Source organism: Genypterus blacodes, unplaced genomic scaffold (assembly GCF_046128005.1).
Source record: "Genypterus blacodes isolate CSIRO-AG114 ecotype Tasmania unplaced genomic scaffold, CSIRO-AGI_Gbla_v1 ptg000154l_1, whole genome shotgun sequence".
NCBI classification, from domain to species: domain Eukaryota; kingdom Metazoa; phylum Chordata; class Actinopteri; order Ophidiiformes; family Ophidiidae; genus Genypterus; species Genypterus blacodes.
The window spans coordinates 1,248,600-1,270,148 of NW_027466956.1; the positions used below are offsets into that span (position 1 = coordinate 1,248,600).

Sequence of the window (21,549 nt, forward strand, 5' to 3'; positions counted from 1 at the left end):
GGGTCTGCCATTGAGGAGAAGTTGGGCAGGGCCAGGAGACAAAGAAAGGGTACTGTTAGTCAGTAACAGGCTACAGGATCTTGCCAACGATTGGCTTCAGAATGTGTCTATTAAACTGACATAGCTAGTCTAATGTATCTGTTTCTGTCTCCAACATTGGACTGCATAAACAAACATGTTATCGGTGCTTCAATGGCACTACAACGGGCTGATGATGGTGCATCAGACTTAAGAATGTATGCTAATTGCATGAGGCACCCTTTCACCTGCTTACTCATTTCTGCCTTTTCTTGCAGACCCTCCTATATGTACATGAAGTAGCATTAACATTAGTTAATCGTTTGTGGAGAATTTGTTAATTTGAGCCAATCTCTGGCACTTTGTATTGTTGGTTGCCAACGATTGCTGCTTCTTTGGCATGATGCAAATGGTTTATCTTTGGAAAGGAATGAGGCTTGTTCCTTACTTTAGAAATGGTTCTCCAACATGTTCTCAAAGGAGTCAACTGACATCATTCATGTCACTAACAACAGCGACATCATGATTCTCAAAGTAGTGTATCCTGCTCCAATGATTTGGTAATGCAAATATAAAATCAAATCTAGATCGCAATTTAAAATTACATTTTGATTAGTAATTATTTTATTTAATATTTCAAAATTGATAAATGGAATAATTATTTGAAAGAATTTAACTATCTATATAAGGCAACCCTAAGAGAGAGAAACTGGAATGGAGATACCGATGGAGACGTGGTCCCAGCAGACCCAGAGGACTTCCACTAATTCTCACCTGGAGAGATTTTTGTTGGAAGAACTCGGTTTGCTTTTTCATTATTTCCAAGCAGAAACCCAAATTTAACTGAATCTCAATGGCACTGGAGAGAATGTGGATCGATGATGGTGGAGCATGCTCATATATTTTGGGCCGCCTTATCTCAGAGATCATGGGCTGAAAAATGTGAATCATTTAAGGATTTTTAAGGTTGTAAGTAAAAAAAACTTGGCTCCAGAAGCCCCCGAGGTTATCAACACTGGAGGAAATACGATTTCTACAAACCCCTGGATTTACTGAGTATTCCTGACTTTTATCTATGACCTGTGTGACAGACATTTTTTGTTTACCCTGATCGAATTGATCGAATTGCTGTGTTCATTGTTTATGTATAGGTACATGTAAAATTATAAAAATTATTGTATTTATAAAAGAGATATAGAAAAGATTATTTCGTGTGTAATAACGTTGTGTGTAAGATTTGCATTGCGTGACTGTATGCAAAAAACTGCATGTAGTGTGGATGCATGTATTTGAAGCGGAATTTCTCAAGGGTTGAGATTAATAAAGGGTCTTCTTATTCTTATTCTTAAATTGTCCGCTTAGACAGGGGAAGTGTTCATGTTGCATAGTTACAATTGCACACAACCTGCTACCCTTGTAGTAAAAACCCCACAAAGCTTTTCACTTCTTGTATCTGGCTCACATTGCTTTCAAATTGCTTGCTCACTGCAATAGAACTCGACTAGGGTTCACTTGAAACTGACCATTATTCAGAGGAAAAACTCTTTGTATTCAGGTAACTTCCCCCCCTTGTCTGAAGCATTTTTTTATCCCGTGTGGCAAAACTTATACTAAATAGCATAGTCTTCCAATAGAGCGTACTTGGCTCATCTCTTGTTCTTACCTGCTTCTGTGGTTTCATCTCCCTCTGTTTGTCCTGCTGTTGTGCAGTCACTCTCTCACTGTCTTGTGGTTTTGAAGGTGTCTTCTGCAGGTTAGGTTGAGAGATGTGGACCTTGTAGTGAATGCAGCGGCTGCTCCCACTCTCCTCCACAAACCTGTTCAGTGGATTTATGAGGTAGGAATTCACCCAGAAGGGATCTCGGACTCTGAGTCTGTCCTGAGCCATTGCCTCACAAACCGCCTTCAGGATGTGGTTCCGGTCCGCATCACTCTTCCACTGACACTCTGCTATAATCACCAGCCGCTTCGACATTGCATATTGCTCTGGAGACGTTTCATGCTGGTCAGACAGCGCAAGTTGATGTGGTTCAGCTACAAGACCAAAAATGCTCTAGTTTAACATATATATAGCATAGAAATCACTAAAGGATCAAAATTACTACAGCATCACAATCATTACAAGCAAATGTTCCGCGAAAAACTACAAGGTTTAAATAAATTGTTCACAAAAAAAATCAAACAAACCTGGTGCTGGAGTGGGGGTTTTCATCTTGCTTTTGATAAGTGGAGCTTCTTTCTTCTTACGATTTTTCGGAGACATTTCTTCACCTCCTTTATGTTCCTCCTACAACCAACATAAGGCAACATTACTCCATATTACCTCCAAACTACCTGGGATTACTTCGTCTCATAGAATGTTTTATATATAGTCTTATGGACATAGACCTTGCCACAGTAATACATTCAAGACTTAGTTTCCTTTGGTCTTCTTGAGTCAAGACATAAATATCTACACTCATTTGGATATGACTTACCACCAGACCTCTCTCTATAGATGGTTTTCTAACAATTCTTTTCCACTGCTGTGCTGGTGCTCCATAGGTGCTTAGCTTGGCCCCTTAGAAGAACTGATTAATTGACTGACTCATTTTCTAATCATTTTGAACCTCCTTACTACACCATATTGCCAAGAATGTGTTGATGTCCCTGATGGACCACTTGTGTGCTGTTTTAGTTCATTTTGGTGACTGAAAATCCCAGTACCGCTGTTTCACAGTGATTATATTAATTTATGGTGTCGAAATATGTTGTTCAAGTTACTAATGTGTTTTTTGTTTGCAATATCATACAATTTATTCCCATTACATGATGTATTGCAGGGGTGGGGAACCTTTTTCCTATAGCGGGCCATTTTGATTTGCGCTGCGATTGGACACAAAGCTTTTGCTGACTGGGGGGGGGCATTTGTGCACACGATTTGTCTGACGGGGGGATTATAATCACAGTAGTATTATTTATATGACGTCATCGAAAGAGTGTCTCGCGGGCCAGAGGTTCCCCACCCCTGATGTAATGGATTCACTGTAAGCCTGGTTTTAGCAATGCTGCTGGACGATGTTTTTAGTTAGTCCCAGAATGGTCTCCCGTAATGGAATGAAGTCAAAACCCTGCTTTCTCCAAACATATTAATTTCCATTGATTTCTGAAGTGCTTATAGTCACCTTCAGTGCTATTTCTTACTTATTGAAATCACTGGAACTAGAAGTGAGGACAACAAAAGATTATAGTCCCCAGGGTGTTTCCAAGAAAGTTAAGGTCATCCAACCATCAAACAAAATTCAACAAATTTTGCATGGAGAACTACACCAAATTTAAACTTGAAGTCTAGCTTCAAAGAACCAGATGTGGTTAATATGGCTTTCTCAGTTTAAGAGTGGTGATGGTCTTAAACCCCAATCAACCCCATACCCTCACTTCCCTAAAGAGTAAATCAGGAGCTTGACCTTCAGTTGGTGCTTCACTGTCCTCTTCAACTTTTGGCTCATGTAACCTCTGGCTCTTGCACAGCTCCCATCATCCCCACAGATCTCCTACAAAAAGAAAAAAAAGAATTGGTTATTGATCTAAAATTGCAAAATTGCATTGCTGGTTAAAGGTTAGTGATGGATCAAGTATTTATTTCAACTGGTTTAGAGAGAAAATATGACAGTGGACTTCATTTACACCAGAGTTACAATCCCTACAAACTCCATTGAGTCTTTAGTGGAGAAGCAAGGGCCCCATAACTAGAAATAGTGCTTCACAGCGAGCATGACCAGAGAATAAGACGGCTAAACAGAGCTGAAGTCTGCTGGGCGTTGGACAAAAATTAAATGCACACCGCCAACCAACTAACAGAGAGAGGATGTATATGTTACACTGACTGCCAAAATGAGCTCTGATGGACAGGAGGTCCAAGTGATTAAATGTAAATTAAAACCATATCTTTTGTACATTATGGCTCTGTCCCAATACCTAGTGAGCTGTCTACATCGGCAGCATTTTAAGTCATCATATGCAGGCCCCGGAAACAAAGGCCATCCCATTACTTAGACACCTTAAATATACCATCTACCTAATGTATCTAGCAGCATCATGTGTCCTTAATCAATGACACAATCCCACAATGCAATGTGGTGCAACTTTGGTTAGATTCAATATGATGGAGGCAGTCGAGACTGAAGCGAACAGCAAAGTTAGTTTCAAATCTTTAGAAAAAAATGTGTTTCTTCAAGTGCAGAGTTAAAAAAAAAAAAAGTCAACTTGCCATTTTTGGTACATGGAGTATATTGTAGATTAGCATGTTTGTTTGTTGTGTTGCCTTGGGCCATTGTTTCAAATGGGCTGGGTTAGCTGGTGCTATCAGGATATAGAATCATTCTATTCAAATTACCACGGTTATTTAAATAATCTACCAGCATTTTTATTGGCCCTTTAAAACTAACTGGTTAGGTAGTTATTGGACTTCTATTTGTTTGTTCTTTTTTTCCACTCTGGACCACAGACCTTGGCTAGAAGCCTTCATTAATACATTGTGAAAGAGAGACTTTCCTGGAAAGAAGATCTGTGCTTGAAAATGAATGAAATGTCCAAAACCATAGTGGGGTTTTGTCTTCTATGACTTGTGTCTTTCTAGTTACCAAGAAATCAACATGAGTATTTATGAGCTCCATTTATGAAGCCCACATTAATCACATATCTATTACTGCACACAATTGCACACACTGTGCAAAAAAAGCTGTTGAAGGATTAAATTAATGTAATTCCTTGTGTTTATAAGATCACAAGATTTTTTCATATACAGTACCTACGTACAGTATATATACGGTCTATAATTGAAAAGAATGTTTTAATCACTCCAATAAGTATATTGTAAACTTTAGAAAAGTCTTTAACAATTGAATAAAAACAAAGCTGTTAACCCAGGTTGTGTGCAGGAGATGGTTGATAATAATAATAGTAATCGCTATCTGACTGTCTGTGTCTCAATACAGCTGACAGTGCTGTCTACTTAGGCAGCCGACTATGTAGACAGCTCTCTAGGTACTGGGACAGAGCCTATATCTGTACATGTCAGACGGATATCTACATCACATTGCTGTTAAATTATTCCTAAGGACCTGGAATATAGTGGAATATAGTAATATATTTTTATCCTTTTTGTATGATCCAGCGAAGATGACATGGTTTAGTAGGTTTACAGACATGGTGATAAATATCAAGGAACTTCATTGAAACATTAAATCTAAGTTTAGTGTGAGGTATGGAATGAATCTGAAATGTAAATGTGTTTTTATCTCTTAAGCTACTACCTCAGTGGAGGACGGGGAGACAGGCTCAGGGATGTGGATCGGGTCTGGATCTGGATCGGGACAGTTTCTGTTCCAAAGGATCCGAACCCGCTCGGCAGGCTGGGAAACACTATCTGCCTCCTTCAGAACTACGAGTTCAACACAACAAGATATTACAGATGGTCCTCTGCAGAGGTAAATGGTGATGCAGTGTTACAGGTGCTTACTGTAAGCCATCTTCATCCTTTTCCTCCTTCTCCTTGTTGTCATCTTATCGTTGCTGTTTTGCTGGGACGGGCTGGAGTCCGAACCATCCAGATTTCGGAGCAGGACCACCTTCTGTTTGAGGCAGCTGCAGCCAAACATGCAGAGCAGCTGGCCGCAATGTGTGATTCTGGAGCTGTAAGTCAGACTGGAACACACGCAGCCCAGTCGACAGAACTCATTCAAGCAGGGAGGAGCTGGGCGGTGGATCAGCTCGATGGGGGCCGTGGGATTCTCACACACAAAACCCTGACAAGTACAGAGTGTGTTTTAAGAAGATGTGATATTGGATAAAACAACATAAACACATGAAGCATTTTATCAGATTATTCAGAAAGAAACAAAGACAACATAGAATGAAAGAAAAATCACAACAAAAGCAAGAAAAGGAGACAAAGAGAGGGAAAGTTTTTTGACAAAAAAAACATAAAAGGCAATAAGCTGATCTGTAAATGTTACCATAAGGGTGAAGAGTGATGTGAGTGCAACGGTGGACCTCTCCTCTGTGATTCTGGTCCTTGGCTGCCCCCCCCACACCACGCTGCCCTCCAGGTCCTTTTGCTTCATGAGCGCTCTTGTCAGCAGAGGCCAATTGCTGTTTTTTGTGGTTTCGTTGCTCTGCTTAGCATCATTACTGAGTTCAGAGTCCGACTCCAGTGGTGCCATGTCATCTGAGAAACTTGACAGGTGAGTCAGAGGCACGCAAGGGCTGGTGGCAAAGACAGACCAGAGCTTAGGTTTCACTTTGTTCTTCTCCTTAAAACCAGCAATATCAGCGGTATGGATAAATTGTTCTGTATGATCAACTGGCTCATTGATTTGTCCTCTCATTTTCAGATTGTTGTTCTTTGACTTTGAGAGATCGTTTGGTGATTCACTGAAGGGCACTGCATGGTCTGATACTGGCACGGCCACATGTTTGATGGAAGATGGAGACAGTTTAGACTCAGAGTTGGATTCAGAAACTGCAAGTACTGAAACACAAGCAACTGCAACTTCTGGTCCAAGTTTCCTCCCCTTAGAACCTACTGCTTTCTGCTTCCTGTCCCCCTTTCTTGATATTTCAAGATCGTTAAGGGTTGCTCTGGGTCTCTTAGAAGGGGGTACAAAGCTTGAGATGAGGGTAGAGGTTGGGGGGCTCAGGGTCTGCTTCTTAAGGACACTGTCGAGTGTTCGGACATAGCTGGTGCTCTTGCTGGGGAGCTTATATGTTATGGGCTCAGTCACTGGCTGTGAGAAGCTGGAGGCACGCTCGTCGATCAGCTTTCCTTCATTTTCTAGATACTCGTCTAACATGTCACTGCAGAAAGCTGATAGGTTCTTCTTAGGAACATCGGAATTGGCCGCAACTGAAGATGTAAAAAGAAAAGAAATGTTATTTGTATATATATATATATATATAATATATATGTATATACTGTCCACAAATACACATATCCATGAATACATAAACAAAAATATACACACACACACACAAACCGCTTCTTTTAAATACGGAAAAAAATCCCAACCCACTAAACTCAATCATTAGAACCATAATTCCCTCACAACTTCATCTTCATCCTTCCAATCGTTGATCAACTGTACCCCCCTCTAATTTGTACAATCACACACCCACTCAACTCCCACATCACCAGAATGCACTCTGGGCATAGATACAGGTCTCTGAGGGGCACACTGGTACCTGCAGCCATAGCAGTCCCAAACAGGTTAACACACAGATGTACTATTCAGCATTAATGTTGCTTTCACAAATGTGCAAATTACTCATACTATGGGCAGTACCATGACAGCCGCTGGCTTGAGAACAATCTGGGTGGTTCTTTCCCTTTTTGGTCTTGAGAAACCAATGCCCATTCATTCCACAAAAAAATCAAAAATCAAATAGTTGGCTTGTACAATAAAAAATTCTACTGGCCATCATTTCAGGTGCAATCCAGCCCAGAGAGGTTTGCAGCATCTGGATGATGTTGATAAATGGAATCCTTTTTGTGTGGTACAGTCCTAATTTGCATTTGTACAGGTAGCTATGAATAGTGTGTACAGGCATCGATGTAGTAGTATTTCTGAGCCCATGGGGTTACCTCACAGAAGTATGCCAGTTTTCATAGCAGTGCTGTCTGAGGGCTGGAACATCATGGGCACTTAATTGTAGTTATTGGCCATGACCTTTCCATAGAGAGATTTACTCTTATATTTCCCCTGTCCCATCTTTTATGGAACGCATTGCAGGCACCAAGGTTAGAATGAGTGTTGATCAGTTAAAACAATAATTATCTTGTATTTGTACTGTTTCCAATTAAGTATAGTTAAAAAGGACTTGCAGTTTTTACACATATATTAAAATTTTGAATCAAACCAATAACACATGAATTAATTACCTTCAGGTTTGGATGATCGAGTTGACAAAGCCTCTGAAGGCACAAATTTATCTCTCCATCCTTTAATCTGAGTGACATCGGTAGTTTTTCCTGTTCGAGACGTGAAAGGAGCAGGAACACCTGAAATAAGCACAAATGCAGAACCAATGCACAGCAAGTTGTTAATCCTGTTTGTTATTTGTCTTGCCTGGTAAATGTGATATTGTGCTGCTTAATTCTGCTTCAAAATCCTTCATGGTTTTGTTGGAGGTTCCTGGTAGTTGGCAAAAAAATGTAAGACCCTGCTCAAAGTGTTTTAAGAGCCGATTGAGTTTTGTTTACACGATAATGTACAAAAGTTGAGAACCCTGGCCCCTTTTGATATCCAACTCCACTTCTCCGGTGCCATTTAGCATTACTAATAAACTCACAAAAACAGCATCAGAAAAAAAATACACAAGGTTTTAAAATATTTGTCCATCAATTTGCTTTGCATTTGAAAGTCTCAAGTTAGATTATATATCATGACTTTGAATGTTTATGTCAACAATGGTAGACATTTATCATTCATTAAGTCAAGACAAGAAAAATAAAACGGAGGAGCAGAAATTAAACAGGATATGTGGGGGACTTTCAGCTAATAATAGATATTTGGAGCAGCAGACAGCATTTTTTCAAGACCCCTAGAGTTGTTGTAATATTGTTATTATTATTATATATTATTATATATTATCATTTGAAATAATTGCACTTTTAAGTTGCAAAGCAAATACATGTGAAAGTAAGCATGAGAAGGTTAGTGTGCTGACTTTGGGGTGGGTCCAGCACTCTGGCCTGTGGCACCAAAGAAACTCCAGAGGGGGCGATGGGCAGTTGAACCCCCAGGTACTGCAGGTCAATTGCCAGGGTCGGATCCAGCAGGCTCATCTTCAGTCCAACTGAAAAAAAACAGGAAACAGAATACAGAGACACAGATATTAGAGGAGTGCCTATGGCCCCTATTGATAAAAGAGAAAACATGACATCAGTACATTTACGCTCTTTTTATGGACTAGATTTTCATTCACTTTTGGACAATACGCTTGTGGAAATCGAATACTTTGCTTGTACTTCCAGATTTGGTACCTGCCTTCTTTGAGCATACTTTGCAAATGCAAAGGTTTGCTCTGAATCCATTGTCTTAAGTATAAGTATAACAGAGTTGGTATTTCTCTAAGGTACTGCGCCTCACTGCGTCAGGCTCATGCCACATTCAAACTACATTTGAAAACACCTTTTTGTTGTCAATTTAGGCCCTCCACACAAACTGCATTTTCAACCACCGTAAGCTGGGCTGTTGTTCACTTCACTTTGTATTTTCATCACTTGTTTAGAATTAAATTCAGCTGTGTGCAATACACAAGCACAAAAGACAGAATGCTTTACCATTACAGCTGCTGTGGTGCAGACTGAAACAAGCTGAGTGGTGTTATCAGCCAAACAAAGATCAGTGATTTTAGACCAGGTTTTAGATAAACATTGTGTAGAAACCCGGCTCATTGTGTGAGCTGAAGACAGAGAAATGACATGCACAAAGAAAAAAATCATCTGCGAACATTGAGCTGCTGTGACTTGCCAAAAACCTTTAATACTATTTCATCCGTCCGAAGGAAAATTCTTCCAGAAGCACTGTGGTTTATCAACATGCTTTTTGGCAAAGTTCAGCCAGACATGTTTCTCATTCTTCTATGTAGCACACTTTCATTCAGAAAGCGTCTAATGGTGTGATAAGACGCTGTTGTACCTTGATCTTGGATGTCAATTGTATCCGTTTTAAGGTTTTCCTTGGTTATTTCTCCACCACCTGGATTATTCCTTTACTCAATCTAAGTACATTTTCTCTCTTACCGCCACAGCCTAGGCAGTCGGCTACAGTCCGAAGGAACTTAACCCTGATAATGAGCAACCATGGAGGTTGGCTACAGCCCCTAAGACCTTAAGCCTGATGATAAACAACTATGGTCACAGGATCATCAAACTGCATTGAGATGGTCTTGTAGCCTTTACTGTGCTGTTCAATTATTTTCTACCTTATGGTAGACATAGACAACCCTCTCCTTTTCTTTCTCCTGTTCATGTTCAGTGTGGAATGGCCGATTACAAGATTTAGGACACCTTTAATTGTCATCAAGGGGTGTCAATAATTTTGTGCAGGCCAAAAGTCTGAGTTCGATTAAATATGGAATAAATAAATGTTTATGCAAATTCCGTTTTTCAGCCTCAACTACATTCAGGGAAATTGCAAGTTGTTGTTTTAAGGGTACTGACACTTTTAGCCACATATGTGAACAAGCCCCTGGCCTGGTTGGCCTGTCTATACCCGACTGGCACCTGCACATGAGCAATAGAAGAATTGTGTTTTCTAACTTTTGTTATTGTAACATGGCTCAGGTATGATTTTACAAACAAGGATTGACTTGTTTGGTAAACCTGAGCACAAGTGAGTGTTCATACCTGCCAAAACAAACCAAACTAAAGCCACAGTTCAGCTGGCGCAGACCAATTAATGGAGGTATATAGAAGCTTGTGAAGCCAACAGAAGGGTGGATTTCTTTCCCCATGACAAGTTTATTATTATTGTTTTTGGTTAATTTCTGACTTTATGGATTGTCTACATTAGCCCACTAATCAAGGGCATTACATGCTGCTGCCCAAACACTGAATTAGACAGTAGCAGTGTACATATACAAACCTTCCTGCAGCACGGGATGGATGACCTGTCTGTGTTTCATCAGCTTCACATCTCTCAGGAGAATCTTCTGGAAACCAGTGATTCTTTCCTCCAAACTCTCTGCACTTTCTAAGGAAAAAACTGTTGCTGAGATTTATGAAGTTTAAGAAGCACTGCCACATGTACTCAAGTCTTCTCATTTCCCCCCAAGTCAGATGAGAACATGGCTATCAGACAGGAAAGTCCAAGATGTGGAAATTATTAATCTTCTAAATCGGTGGAAATTGTTTTCGATCTTAGCTGACTCTAGAGATAATGGAAACAGGAAACAGGATACCTTACAATAACAATGCATTATTGTTTACCATGGTCAGTTGTGTCAGTGGTTTGTTGTGGTTGAACATCATCTGAACACTGAAGGGGCGTGTTGAGGTCTGGGCATTCAGCGGTGTCCCCAATGTGAAGTCTGAGGGCTTCCTGAAATGATGTTTATTCTCCATAAAATACTACACAGTGGCAATACCATGGATCTATGTAATGAATTACTGCTAGTAGTTCTTTGCTCAATGCTGGTTTTACAGCACTGCCATTCATTAGGTGGACATTAATACAACAGCTATCAAATGCCAATGTTACTGTATCCCATAGGCATGCAGGCCGTTCTCAAAGAGAGGTTCAGATTCAGCTGAGCCTTCGAGGCAGGGCTCTTCAACCCTGTCGTACGAGGGCCTCTATCCAGCAGGTTTTCTATCCTCCATTAACATAATTGCTTGCATCTTATATCCCAAAGTTTCTGGTGTGCTCTCGAGTTCTTGGAATACCAGGTTCAAGCAACTGATTTAAAGGCTGGATAGAAAACCTGATGGTTAGGGGCCTTCGTAGGACTGGGTTGGCAAGCCCTGCTTTTTAGGGTCTTCTAGGGGGACCTGAGACTGAAATGGGTCTGTCCAGGTATTCTTGATGTGCGTCTGACAACAACTTCAGCCCAGCCAATTATCTCTTTACAAAAATGCAGAATTCCACGCAAAGAATGTTTTTTTGACAAATGCTGTGATTTTACCTTTGATGTGAAGGAGACAAACAACTGCTCTTCAACTTCCTCCAGATTGGGCTTCTTGCTGGTGTACATAGAGTCATCTACCTTCTGAGTGCTATCAGCCTTCACAAGCCTTTCTTGATGTTTTTTCTTCCTGCATTTCTGGGATTTGTTTGCCGAGATTGGCTGCACTTGCAGAGGACTGTGTGCAGCCTCTGCTACCATAGTACAAGGGGAGCAAGGAGCAGGAAGAGTCACCTCTGTATTTGAAAAATCCATCCCAAGGTCATCATTAGAAGAAATAAAGTGCACAAGATCTGCAATCGAAGGAGTGGGTGACAATCCATCTGCATCTAATGAGGAAAAGGTTGGTGAAAGTGGCAACTGAAGTGTGAGGGGTGACAGGTCTGTTGGAAATGTTAACGACTGTTCATTTTCTTGAAATGAAGGACCTGGGTGTGGTGGGGGTGAGGCTGGGGAAGTGCTTAGAGACTGTGGGTCATTGAGGGTGGAAGCCTGGGAAGGTAATAACGGTGGCATAATGGACCCCAATGGAAGAGGCTGTGGTGCCTGAAATGATGTGCCTAAATATGGGTCAGATGGAGGTAACACTGTATGCCATGTAAACACAGATGCAGCAGAATTTTCAATTTGTTGGTACTCTTGACAATTGGCTTTTGCACATGATGAAGGAGAAGAATCAAATTCAATGGCTAACGATGCAGGAAAGGGAGGTAAAGGATCTGGTGAACATGCAGGGGACAAAGGCTCGAAATTAAGTGGGGGGCAAACAAGAAGCAAGGATGTTGACTTCATGGTGGGCAAATCTGACTGTAGTGTGGAAGAGTTCTTGGAATTGTGTTGGATGGGTAACGCGTCACTGAGAGGTGGTGACAATATGGGAGATGTAGATATGGTAGTAAGAGTTGAAGAGGTGGTGGCAGTCACAAGAGTACAAACTGGCTGATCTGATTTACTTAACATTGATTCTATGTTTGGTAGTGATGACTCTGGTTCTGAACTTTCAGCAACAGCAGGTGAGGCAACACAAGCATCAGGTTTTGGTCCATCATATTCTGCAGAGGCAACTGCATCTTGACCCGTTTCCAGATCTTGACAAACAGCACTGCTGAACCCAACTCCAGATGGATTAAGATTTGAGTTAATACACCCAGAGGCCTGGGAGGGCAGTCTGATTCCACTCTTTAGTTCCTTTGCAGGATAATCTCCTTCATTGGTATGGTCAGAAAATAAATTAGCATTTTCTGAGAGTGACTCCAGTTGTATTTCTGGAGACTTTGGTTTGGTCGATTTAACCTTCCTGGATTTAAGAGAATGCTGCTTCAAAAACAGAGCCAGGGCGGGCAGAGGAAGGGGAGCAGGACGTTTTTGTTGCTTCACATTCAACTCTGGATGGGCAGAGGCGGAAATATCTTTGACATCAGAGTGTACAGAGGCCTTTGGAGCCTCAGATGTAATCTGAACAACTGCTTTTGAGGATTTGTCATTCGTTACATTGCTACTTTTCTTTGCAGATGATATTTCACTTTGTGTTTCCAGAGAAACACTGTCCTCAGCAGCAGCAGCTTGGCCTTTGCTTTTAACAGCTGTGATTTTTTCATCGGTTTGGTCAGTTCTATCATTTGTGCTGTTACTCATGCATAGTTGCTCCAAATTACATCTCATCAATGAAACGTGAGCTTCTCGCATCAGTTCAGAAAATAACTTCTGGGGAGGCTGGCAGTTACTGTTGTAGGGAAGACACAAAAAAGAAAAAATATATTATTGTTGGTTAGTTTTGCTAATTATTTCCTATTTTTGAAAATGTTGCATGAAAAACGAATGTTTAACTGAATGCAGTGTTTACTATGAAAGATACATTGTTTCAGACACAATTGGGAACAGTGTATGATGATGAAAATACTTTTTTGTGTTGTCAGAACAGATATAAATAATGTCAGTATGAGGTAAGGCTGAACGTAGGGCTGAATAACTGTTTTTCAATCAAAATCTCAATTTGAAACAATGTGATTAGCTAATTGCAAAGGCTGGGATTTAAGATAAATATAATGCAGCACGTCTGACCTAGGCTTTAAAATGCTGCGTTAATTGTTTTACAAATGAATGCCGTGCTCTTCTTGTCATAGTCATGCTTATCAATCAGAAGCGCCAAACCCTATGTTTACAAGTCTTATTGGCAGTTATTGCATTCACACAATTTGAGTATTAAGATGTCCAATTACCATTGTCGGTTTCAATTTATTTAAAATAAAATTGTGTGTGATGGTGGTAGTTGTGGGGGTTCCACATTAGTCCCCCAAGGATTTCCATTTTTTGTATTTTTGCAATAAAAATCACTGATTTGCGGCATTTTTCGGAATTTTTAACCCCCCACAAACTTTAAAGCCTAGCCTATCAGTCATTGCTTAAAATTGACACCTGCACAACAGTGTTGGGAAGTCATGCATGTGTTCACCGTGACTTATTGTGCGAGATAGTCTTTAAATAGTATAGACTGACAAATACATCTAATGGTGCAAATCCTTATTGTACCATTTATAGTAGATGTATCGCCTGCCTTATGACAACTAATATGTTATGTTCATAAGTTTTGATATAGACACGCATGCTATTGAAAAATATACACAGAGCTTGAAGAAGCAGGCAATTTTAAACCAGTGTAGCTCTTACCCATATGTTTCCCTCAAGGATTTGTGAGCTGAATGGTTTGCGTCTTGCGTGGAGGTTTCCTGGGGGTCACCTGGAGTTGTAATTTTCTGGTCCACAGGTTTTAAGCTTCGAGGTTTATGGTTTGCGAGCAACGTCTTCAAGCTCTTATTCACTGGATGTTGCTCATTCATTGTTGTGTTTGCATCTTTGCATGGGTCTTTGCCAGTGATTGATTTTAGCTTCAAAGCCAAGGAGCTGGATCCATCCTCTTTCAATCCTTTAGCAAAGGGATTGTAGTCCACTTTTAGCTGAGCAAACTGTGAATTCTGGTAAGCAGTGACTGCCATAAATTCTGTCTGGGGGAAAGTGAATGTTGCAACTGATGAGCCATTTAGCTTCAGGTCTCTACAAGCTTTGTCAGATTGGACTACATACAGTCGCGGCAGGTAGCGATGCATTGGGCACAAGACGATGTTCCCCTGTTGGTCTAAGGTGTTATTTGTGAGCTTGAGTTTATAAAAGGACACTGGATTCTGCATCCAGTGTTGGCCTGTGGAAGGGGACTCTGGATGAGTAAATCGCTGAGTCTTCACGTGATGCTCTGCCTTCCCAGTGACTTGCCAGGTCTCCCCAGTCCACTTGTACTGACTATTATCTGCAGGTTGGATGTCCATGATCAAACTGTACTTCCTGCATGGATCCAAATGAGAGATACGAAACCTACAGTATGGGAACATCCTGCTGCCTTGTTTAGTCAGAATCATCTCTGTTCTGCACCTAAAGAATTCATTCCACATGTTGTTGTTATCCAGTGTAACATTGATGCCTTTGCAGAAGCCATCAGGTGATAGGTTGTCTGACTGTGGATCACCACTGGAGGGATGTTTCATAGCAGCGAGTATAACAGGCATCTTAGTCACAGCCTTATTTAAATTCTTCTTGGGTTTCACCATATCCAGCTTTTCAGTTTTCGGGGTACATTGTTCCATCCCACCTTCTCCTGCCTTCCCAGGTTTCAGGACATTGAGGCATGCAGGTGCATGGTTGGCTGCAGGTGCAACCAAAGGGGCCGTAGCCCCTTCCTCATGGGAAACCATCACCTTCTGCTTCTTTTTAGAAGCCATGAACAGGCCACAGACATTTAGAGACCAAGAGGGCCGTCCTTGTCAAACATCTGTATGACTGATCAGGTCATGATACTGAAAAACAAGAGAAAAGTCAAAATATCAAATCAAGTTCATTATAAAACTGAGAGGCACATTTGGTCTACTTAAGCCTTCTACAGAGTGTGAGATTAACACAATCTTATAAACTCACTGTCAGATATTATGTGCAATTTATGATGGAATAAATTTGATTATGGCATCATGTTCCCCGTTTTTCTGGTGACAGTAATGTTTCACCATGTGTTCCAAGTTTGCACTACCCTTTACAATAACCATTTTGAATCGAAAAGTCAATATGGTAACAGTCTATCTAGTAGTAGTTTAAGGTAGCAAGAATACTTTCCACGTCTGCGAGTGAGCGAGGAAGCGCGCAATGTAAATTTCATCAGACGGTTTACACATAGGCTCTAGCTATGGTTATACAACTCATTTCATGGGACTTCAGAATTAGATATTAAAAATACGGATGAACATCCAATCTCATCAGGACAGACTGAGTAGCAGTTAGACTGTGACAGTTCAATGCGACCTGGGCTATCAGACCTCATATCCGATGATATCCCGCAATATTCAAAATAACCGGAAAAGACATTGCAAAGAAGGAAGTGAGACTCTGCAGTTGCGGCAAACGCACTCCATTACCAGGAATATTTTCCTCTAATGTCCGATGACAAATAACTTGATAAACTCCAGCTAATGGTGAGGAAGAACAGAGATTTTTCTTCTAAATCATAGTCATTTTTATTTGTATAGCGCAATATCACTAACAATGTCTCAAAGGGCTTTACAGACCCACAATGGGTCTTATAAAAGTATAAGCAAAAATGGAAGAAAACCCTCTCCACGAATGGCTGGGTGTACAAAAGGAACTTCCAGTGGGAATATACAAAAAAGGGCATGCAAGGCAGTGCACACAAATAGTCATGCATTAGGAAATAGCATGCAAGACAGACTAGGGTGAGACAGACAGACAGGGAGAGACAGACAGGCAGAGAGACAGACAGACGGGGAGAGTTAAGAGAATGACAAAGTACAATACAGTGCAGTCCTATTATTGAGAGTCTCTCTCCTGGAGCAGCAGTTCATGCAGGTAGTTGGAGGAACAGTCCAGGTATGCAGGTAAGCTGATAATGTTGCAGGGGGGGCAGCTTGGCAAAGCAGATGGTGGGACTTTAGCTAGGGATGAGAAGAACGGCAGTGTCGGAAGAAAGAGGTGGCGGGAAGGGGTCTGTCATGGAAGATGGGATGGGGGGTGTTAAGCTTCACGGAAACTTGGCTGTGTGTCAACACCGAACTCCCCACTGTAGCTGGCTGGCTTCCAGCTGTTCAGAGTGAACTACGAAATAGATTTCTCTGGCAGAACAAAAGGTGGAGGAATCCGTTTCTACATTAACAGTGGCTGTTGAATAGATGTGAAAGTGATCCTGCAGCACTATTGTCCTGTTCTGGAATCTTTTAATTCCGTGAGTTTGCCTCATTAATCCTGGTCGGAGTAAGCACATACAACTCTTTTATCATTATTATGAAATAACCAATGCAAATACGGGAGCTCTGAGTTTTTTTTTTTTTTTTTGCAAGATTGTAAAAACTGTGCACATCACAACAAATCGCTCAATAATTATAGTATTATGATATATCCGTCAAAAAATGCTAATGTGCTTTGTTTAATCAAAGTGTTCTTATTTCACAAACGGGTTAATGCGGGTGGTCCAAAGTGCCCACCATACCTGCCCATATCATGGATGCACAGGTTAGACAGTTGCATCACCTGTGAGGGACTTGAGATGACTCTGCATGACTTATTCGTGATGTTGACATATTAGGAAGATCTTGTAGAGAACTACATGCTGTAAACTGTCCGCTATCATTACGCAAACACAAGCTGCTACATTAGGCTCATGCTGTGTTCGGGTGCTAGTTGGAAGGTGGTACAGTACATACCAGATAGCAAAGTAGTACATATAATTTCAGTAGGTTCGACTGCCTCTCAGAGGATATAACCTTGTACCTGTATAAACATGGAGGTGCAGAAGATCGTAACACTACTTTTGTTCTTTTAGCACAGAAATATATCCTTTTTTTGGCATTCTTCAACAAGAATAGAAACCCATTGTGTTCTTATCGCTGTTGTATTCATCACTATTTATAATTTGTACTTGCCATCTCTATTACAATAGGTCATATAGAGAAATGTTATGTTACTGTAAAGGTTTTTTCCACCTCTATATATTACATGATTCCATAGTAATCATTTAAAAATGAAGATGAATGTTAGAATGTAGTTAACACCTAGAAGATTTGGTCTCGTCGTGGCAGAGATTTCATTACTAAGGACACTATCTGTTTTTAAGGACCGATACTGGTTCAGTACTCTGGATCCGTCCACATCTGTGTTCACTTTCGGGTCAATAAAGACCTTTTCAATTAAAACATTTCTCTATGACCTGGTAACATGCAGATGGCAAACCAGATCGATGCAGGTGTGCTAATTAGCCCAAAGTTATCATCGTGATCCAAGGTAACATCATCGTCATTTCAGTTCAAGGGGTTTCTCGTCAGACCAAATCCACATGCCAAATCTCATTCAAATCCATGACAAGGTGGTCCAATAGTGGGACAGGACCGACCAACGCCAATGCACAGGCAGTGATATGAAGCCTGATTTCAGTGATTCTTCTCACAGCCATTCCACATCGTCAACATTTCAGACATAAATCCACAACAACAGAACAAACAGCCACAACGACCATATAAATGTGCAAGTGTTTATGTCAAAATGTCTAGAAGTTCAACACAATTCAACATGATCCATAATTGGTCCAAATGTGTAATTCCTGTGGCCCAAATAATATTAATTTAAAAAGGCACACATGTATTGTTTGGATTCCACCATATGGGTATTGATGGGATAACACTGATGCACTTGTGTATTTACAGAAGGCTAAATTTAATGCCAAACAAATGATCAAAACACACCACGCTCACCCGCCACTGTTGTGATAGCTATAGCGTGAATCGCGTGGCAGTGTGACTACAGCGTATTTGAAAAGCTCAGTCTTTCCCATCCACATTAAAATGATGAGCTGATGCCTTCAGTTGTATCTACTCTGTATGTGTGTGTTTTCAAAAATGTTGAGACAGGTGCAATATGAGACCTAGACTTAAGACTTTGTGCCTATGAAAAACACAAACTCCATGATGGCTGGTTTGAGTTTAAGACAACTGATTCAGAGAAAACCATGGCTTTTGCTAGGTATGCACAAGGAAGGTAGCTACCAATTCTGGAAGAACCAGCAAACTATTCCACCTCTGCAACAAATATTTTTTGGAAGTGTGGCATTTTAGAGTGCATTTTTAACAGAGATTTGTTTCTATCTTGAACCCCTAAAGTTCTCACCACTAAAACCGTTAAGATTAAACCCTTACGGTAGATGTAGCTCTGCACTTTCTGCATGTCCAACAAAACTTGAACAGGCATTTGCAAACCCTTATTTACTGTCTTTTCAACTTATGTTATATATTTTAGATATTTTAAATCGTTTGGAGGACCAATTCTGATCCAGGTAGACTTAATTATTATTGAATTATTCCAATTCAAGCACACTATTCTCTTTTAGTTTGCATTACTCTATAATGTGTTACAGTGGTGAATGTAGTGTAAAGCAGATGATGTACACCCACCCAATACATGCATCCTTATACTGCCTTGTTTGTTTTGAGCCACAATTACCTACACCACATGACGATTACCTGATGGATACTGGGTTGTGTGGATTCAAATGTGTGAAGACTGTTGCTTTACCAACCAGTTATCACAAATAATGAACTATGTCTTATTTTGATGGTTGTGACCCTTAATGAAAAGTGTTACTTGCTAGCAGGAGAGGCCTGAGGCTAAAAATGCTTCCCAGACAAGCAAAGCTCACAGTTAGTGTGTTCGAATCCACGGAGACCATGTGTTCCGGTAACGGTACCTGGATAAGTTCGGTCTTGTCGGACAGAGCGAGTTCTTCGACGATGAAACGTTAATCCGAGCCGTTATTTCGCGTTTTTCGTAGCAGGATCCATGTCAACATGGAGGATAAAACGCGGGGAACGTCTCCGCCCGTCTTCGTCCTTTTCCTCTTTACTGCGCAGCCGTCACCGCCATTTTACTGTCGCCACCAGGTTCAAAAGTGGCCCAGATCCCGAGCAGGGCGATACCGGTGTCGGCCCCCGCACATCTAAAGAAGAGCAGAGCGACATGCGTGTTCATCGTTTCCGGGACGGATTGTGGGCAGCCGTTTCTAGGGACGTGTGATTCAATGTCTACGTGCTGTTTTACATCGGAGTATTGAAGATGTTCCGATGGCCGGGTTTCCGTGGATCAGTCAGCAGGGTGATAGTCCTCTTTACCAGGGTGTTTGTGTTCGTATATCAGGTTCAGATCAGGATGTAACGAGACAGAAACTGGAGCAAATGGACAGTCTCGTGTGAGGCTGACGGTAACGTGTCCAGCAGAAGGACCTTTAAACAGCGATGGGAACCACTTGCTATGTTACTCTTTATGAGATACATTTTCGCAGACTTAAACTACACAGACCTAATTAGCTGCGAACTGTATCGTATTGCCCTGCATAACCGCTAAATCCCAGATAGGAACAATGTTAAATCCCAAGGTTAACCGGCTGCTACTACTAGCACTGGTATGTGTGTTGGCTGTAGCGTTGCGTTAGCTCGTATTGCGGACTGAGGGCGAAATCGCCGTAAAAATTGTACCATCTAATGCCTCAGTGTGACTGAGCCACAGCACCCAGACTGTACGGAACAATACGAGGAAGAAAACATCGGCAATCATTTCACATTTTCCGTAAAAAATAATTCACGATACTGTACGCGTTGGATACATACATGCATATGTTCACAAGTCTCTCTGTGGCGGGTTAATAGTCCGAAATAAATCAACGTACAGGAAAATCGATTTGATTAACCAATGTAGTATTACACTGAGTAAATAAGTATTAAAGTCTGCCAAAAACATATCAGAAATAATCCAAAAATAATGTGATTGTGCCAACTATTAAATTCACACATTCTGACTTTGTTTTGGTGATAAAAGCTTATCATACCGGTATTATTGACATGTATTCTTGTAAGATTGAATTGTCTTTGACTTTTGAGTTGTGTTGCAATTTAGATGGCATAAGTGGTTATGTGGCTATATTATGAGAAGTTTATAATATATACTACATCTCAAAGGACCACTGAAGACAAATCAGTTAGAATGCTGTTGTGAGGAAACCTTGCCTTTTGAAATGTTTCACTTCTATGTGCAGTCTTCTGTAGTTTGTTCTTCTTCTACAGGGCACAGACACTGAAAGCAGTTGTTCCAGCTTCAGCTCTGGTTGGTGGAATGCAGAGCAGTAGTCTGTTGTGAGTGCTTACCGGGATGCAAAAGGAAACAAAGCCCAGATAAACACAAGTTCAACACTATAGCAACTAAATTGTATTCATGGTCATGTAGCAATATGTTCAGTTGATCTTAATGCACCTCCAGATTTTGTTGCAAATACAATTCCTTATGACAAGAAACATGTACATTTACGCGTAAGGATTGGACTGTTGAAGCAAACATTTTATTTTCATGAGAAAAACCTTAATATTACAAAATAACCACAATGACATAACTGTAAAGCGCTGCAGCTTTTCTGTCCACGTGTTACAAACTAAAGATGCAGCCATTTTGGGCAACTTTAGTTATTTCAGCAAATGATGTAAAGATGACATAGAATCTGGCTTAATGAGCTAATAAGTCAAACTATTCTAGTCATCCTTTGATGTTAGTGGCCATGGAAATGCCCACATCATCAATTAATTGTATACCAATGTTGCAATGAGAATATACTGCATTACAAACTGTAATGTTGTTTTAAAGACCTGATGGACAAAGTTCTCATTGAGAATCCTATTAATGATACAAATACTGGAGATTGGCCATGTCGCGTGTTACACAACCTGATTTAAAGTATTTCCCTGCTTTCAGGTCAACTTTAAGGTGAAGCTTGTTTATTTA

General features: G+C 40.7%; 1 protein-coding gene across 5 annotated transcripts in view; it reads right to left on the minus strand.

Annotated features, from left to right (window-relative positions):
- mgaa (MAX dimerization protein MGA a) overlaps positions 1 to 19,783 on the minus strand; it is a 32,847-nt gene extending 13,064 nt beyond the window's left edge. For all 5 annotated transcript variants that reach the window (XM_076165997.1, XM_076165998.1, XM_076166000.1 and 2 more), the window contains exons 1-13: positions 19,472 to 19,783; positions 14,353 to 15,530; positions 11,686 to 13,408; positions 10,991 to 11,102; positions 10,647 to 10,754; positions 8,725 to 8,853; positions 7,937 to 8,056; positions 6,015 to 6,904; positions 5,519 to 5,804; positions 5,313 to 5,440; positions 3,465 to 3,551; positions 2,206 to 2,305; positions 1,682 to 2,052 (exon numbers count right to left, since the gene is read on the minus strand). In XM_076165997.1, the coding sequence (XP_076022112.1) occupies positions 1,682 to 2,052; positions 2,206 to 2,305; positions 3,465 to 3,551; positions 5,313 to 5,440; positions 5,519 to 5,804; positions 6,015 to 6,904; positions 7,937 to 8,056; positions 8,725 to 8,853; positions 10,647 to 10,754; positions 10,991 to 11,102; positions 11,686 to 13,408; positions 14,353 to 15,455 (5,157 nt within the window). In that variant the 5' untranslated portion in view covers positions 15,456 to 15,530; positions 19,472 to 19,783. The remainder of the gene's footprint in view (positions 1 to 1,681; positions 2,053 to 2,205; positions 2,306 to 3,464; positions 3,552 to 5,312; positions 5,441 to 5,518; positions 5,805 to 6,014; positions 6,905 to 7,936; positions 8,057 to 8,724; positions 8,854 to 10,646; positions 10,755 to 10,990; positions 11,103 to 11,685; positions 13,409 to 14,352; positions 15,531 to 19,471) is intronic.
- Positions 19,784 to 21,549: the final 1,766 nt, after the last annotated feature.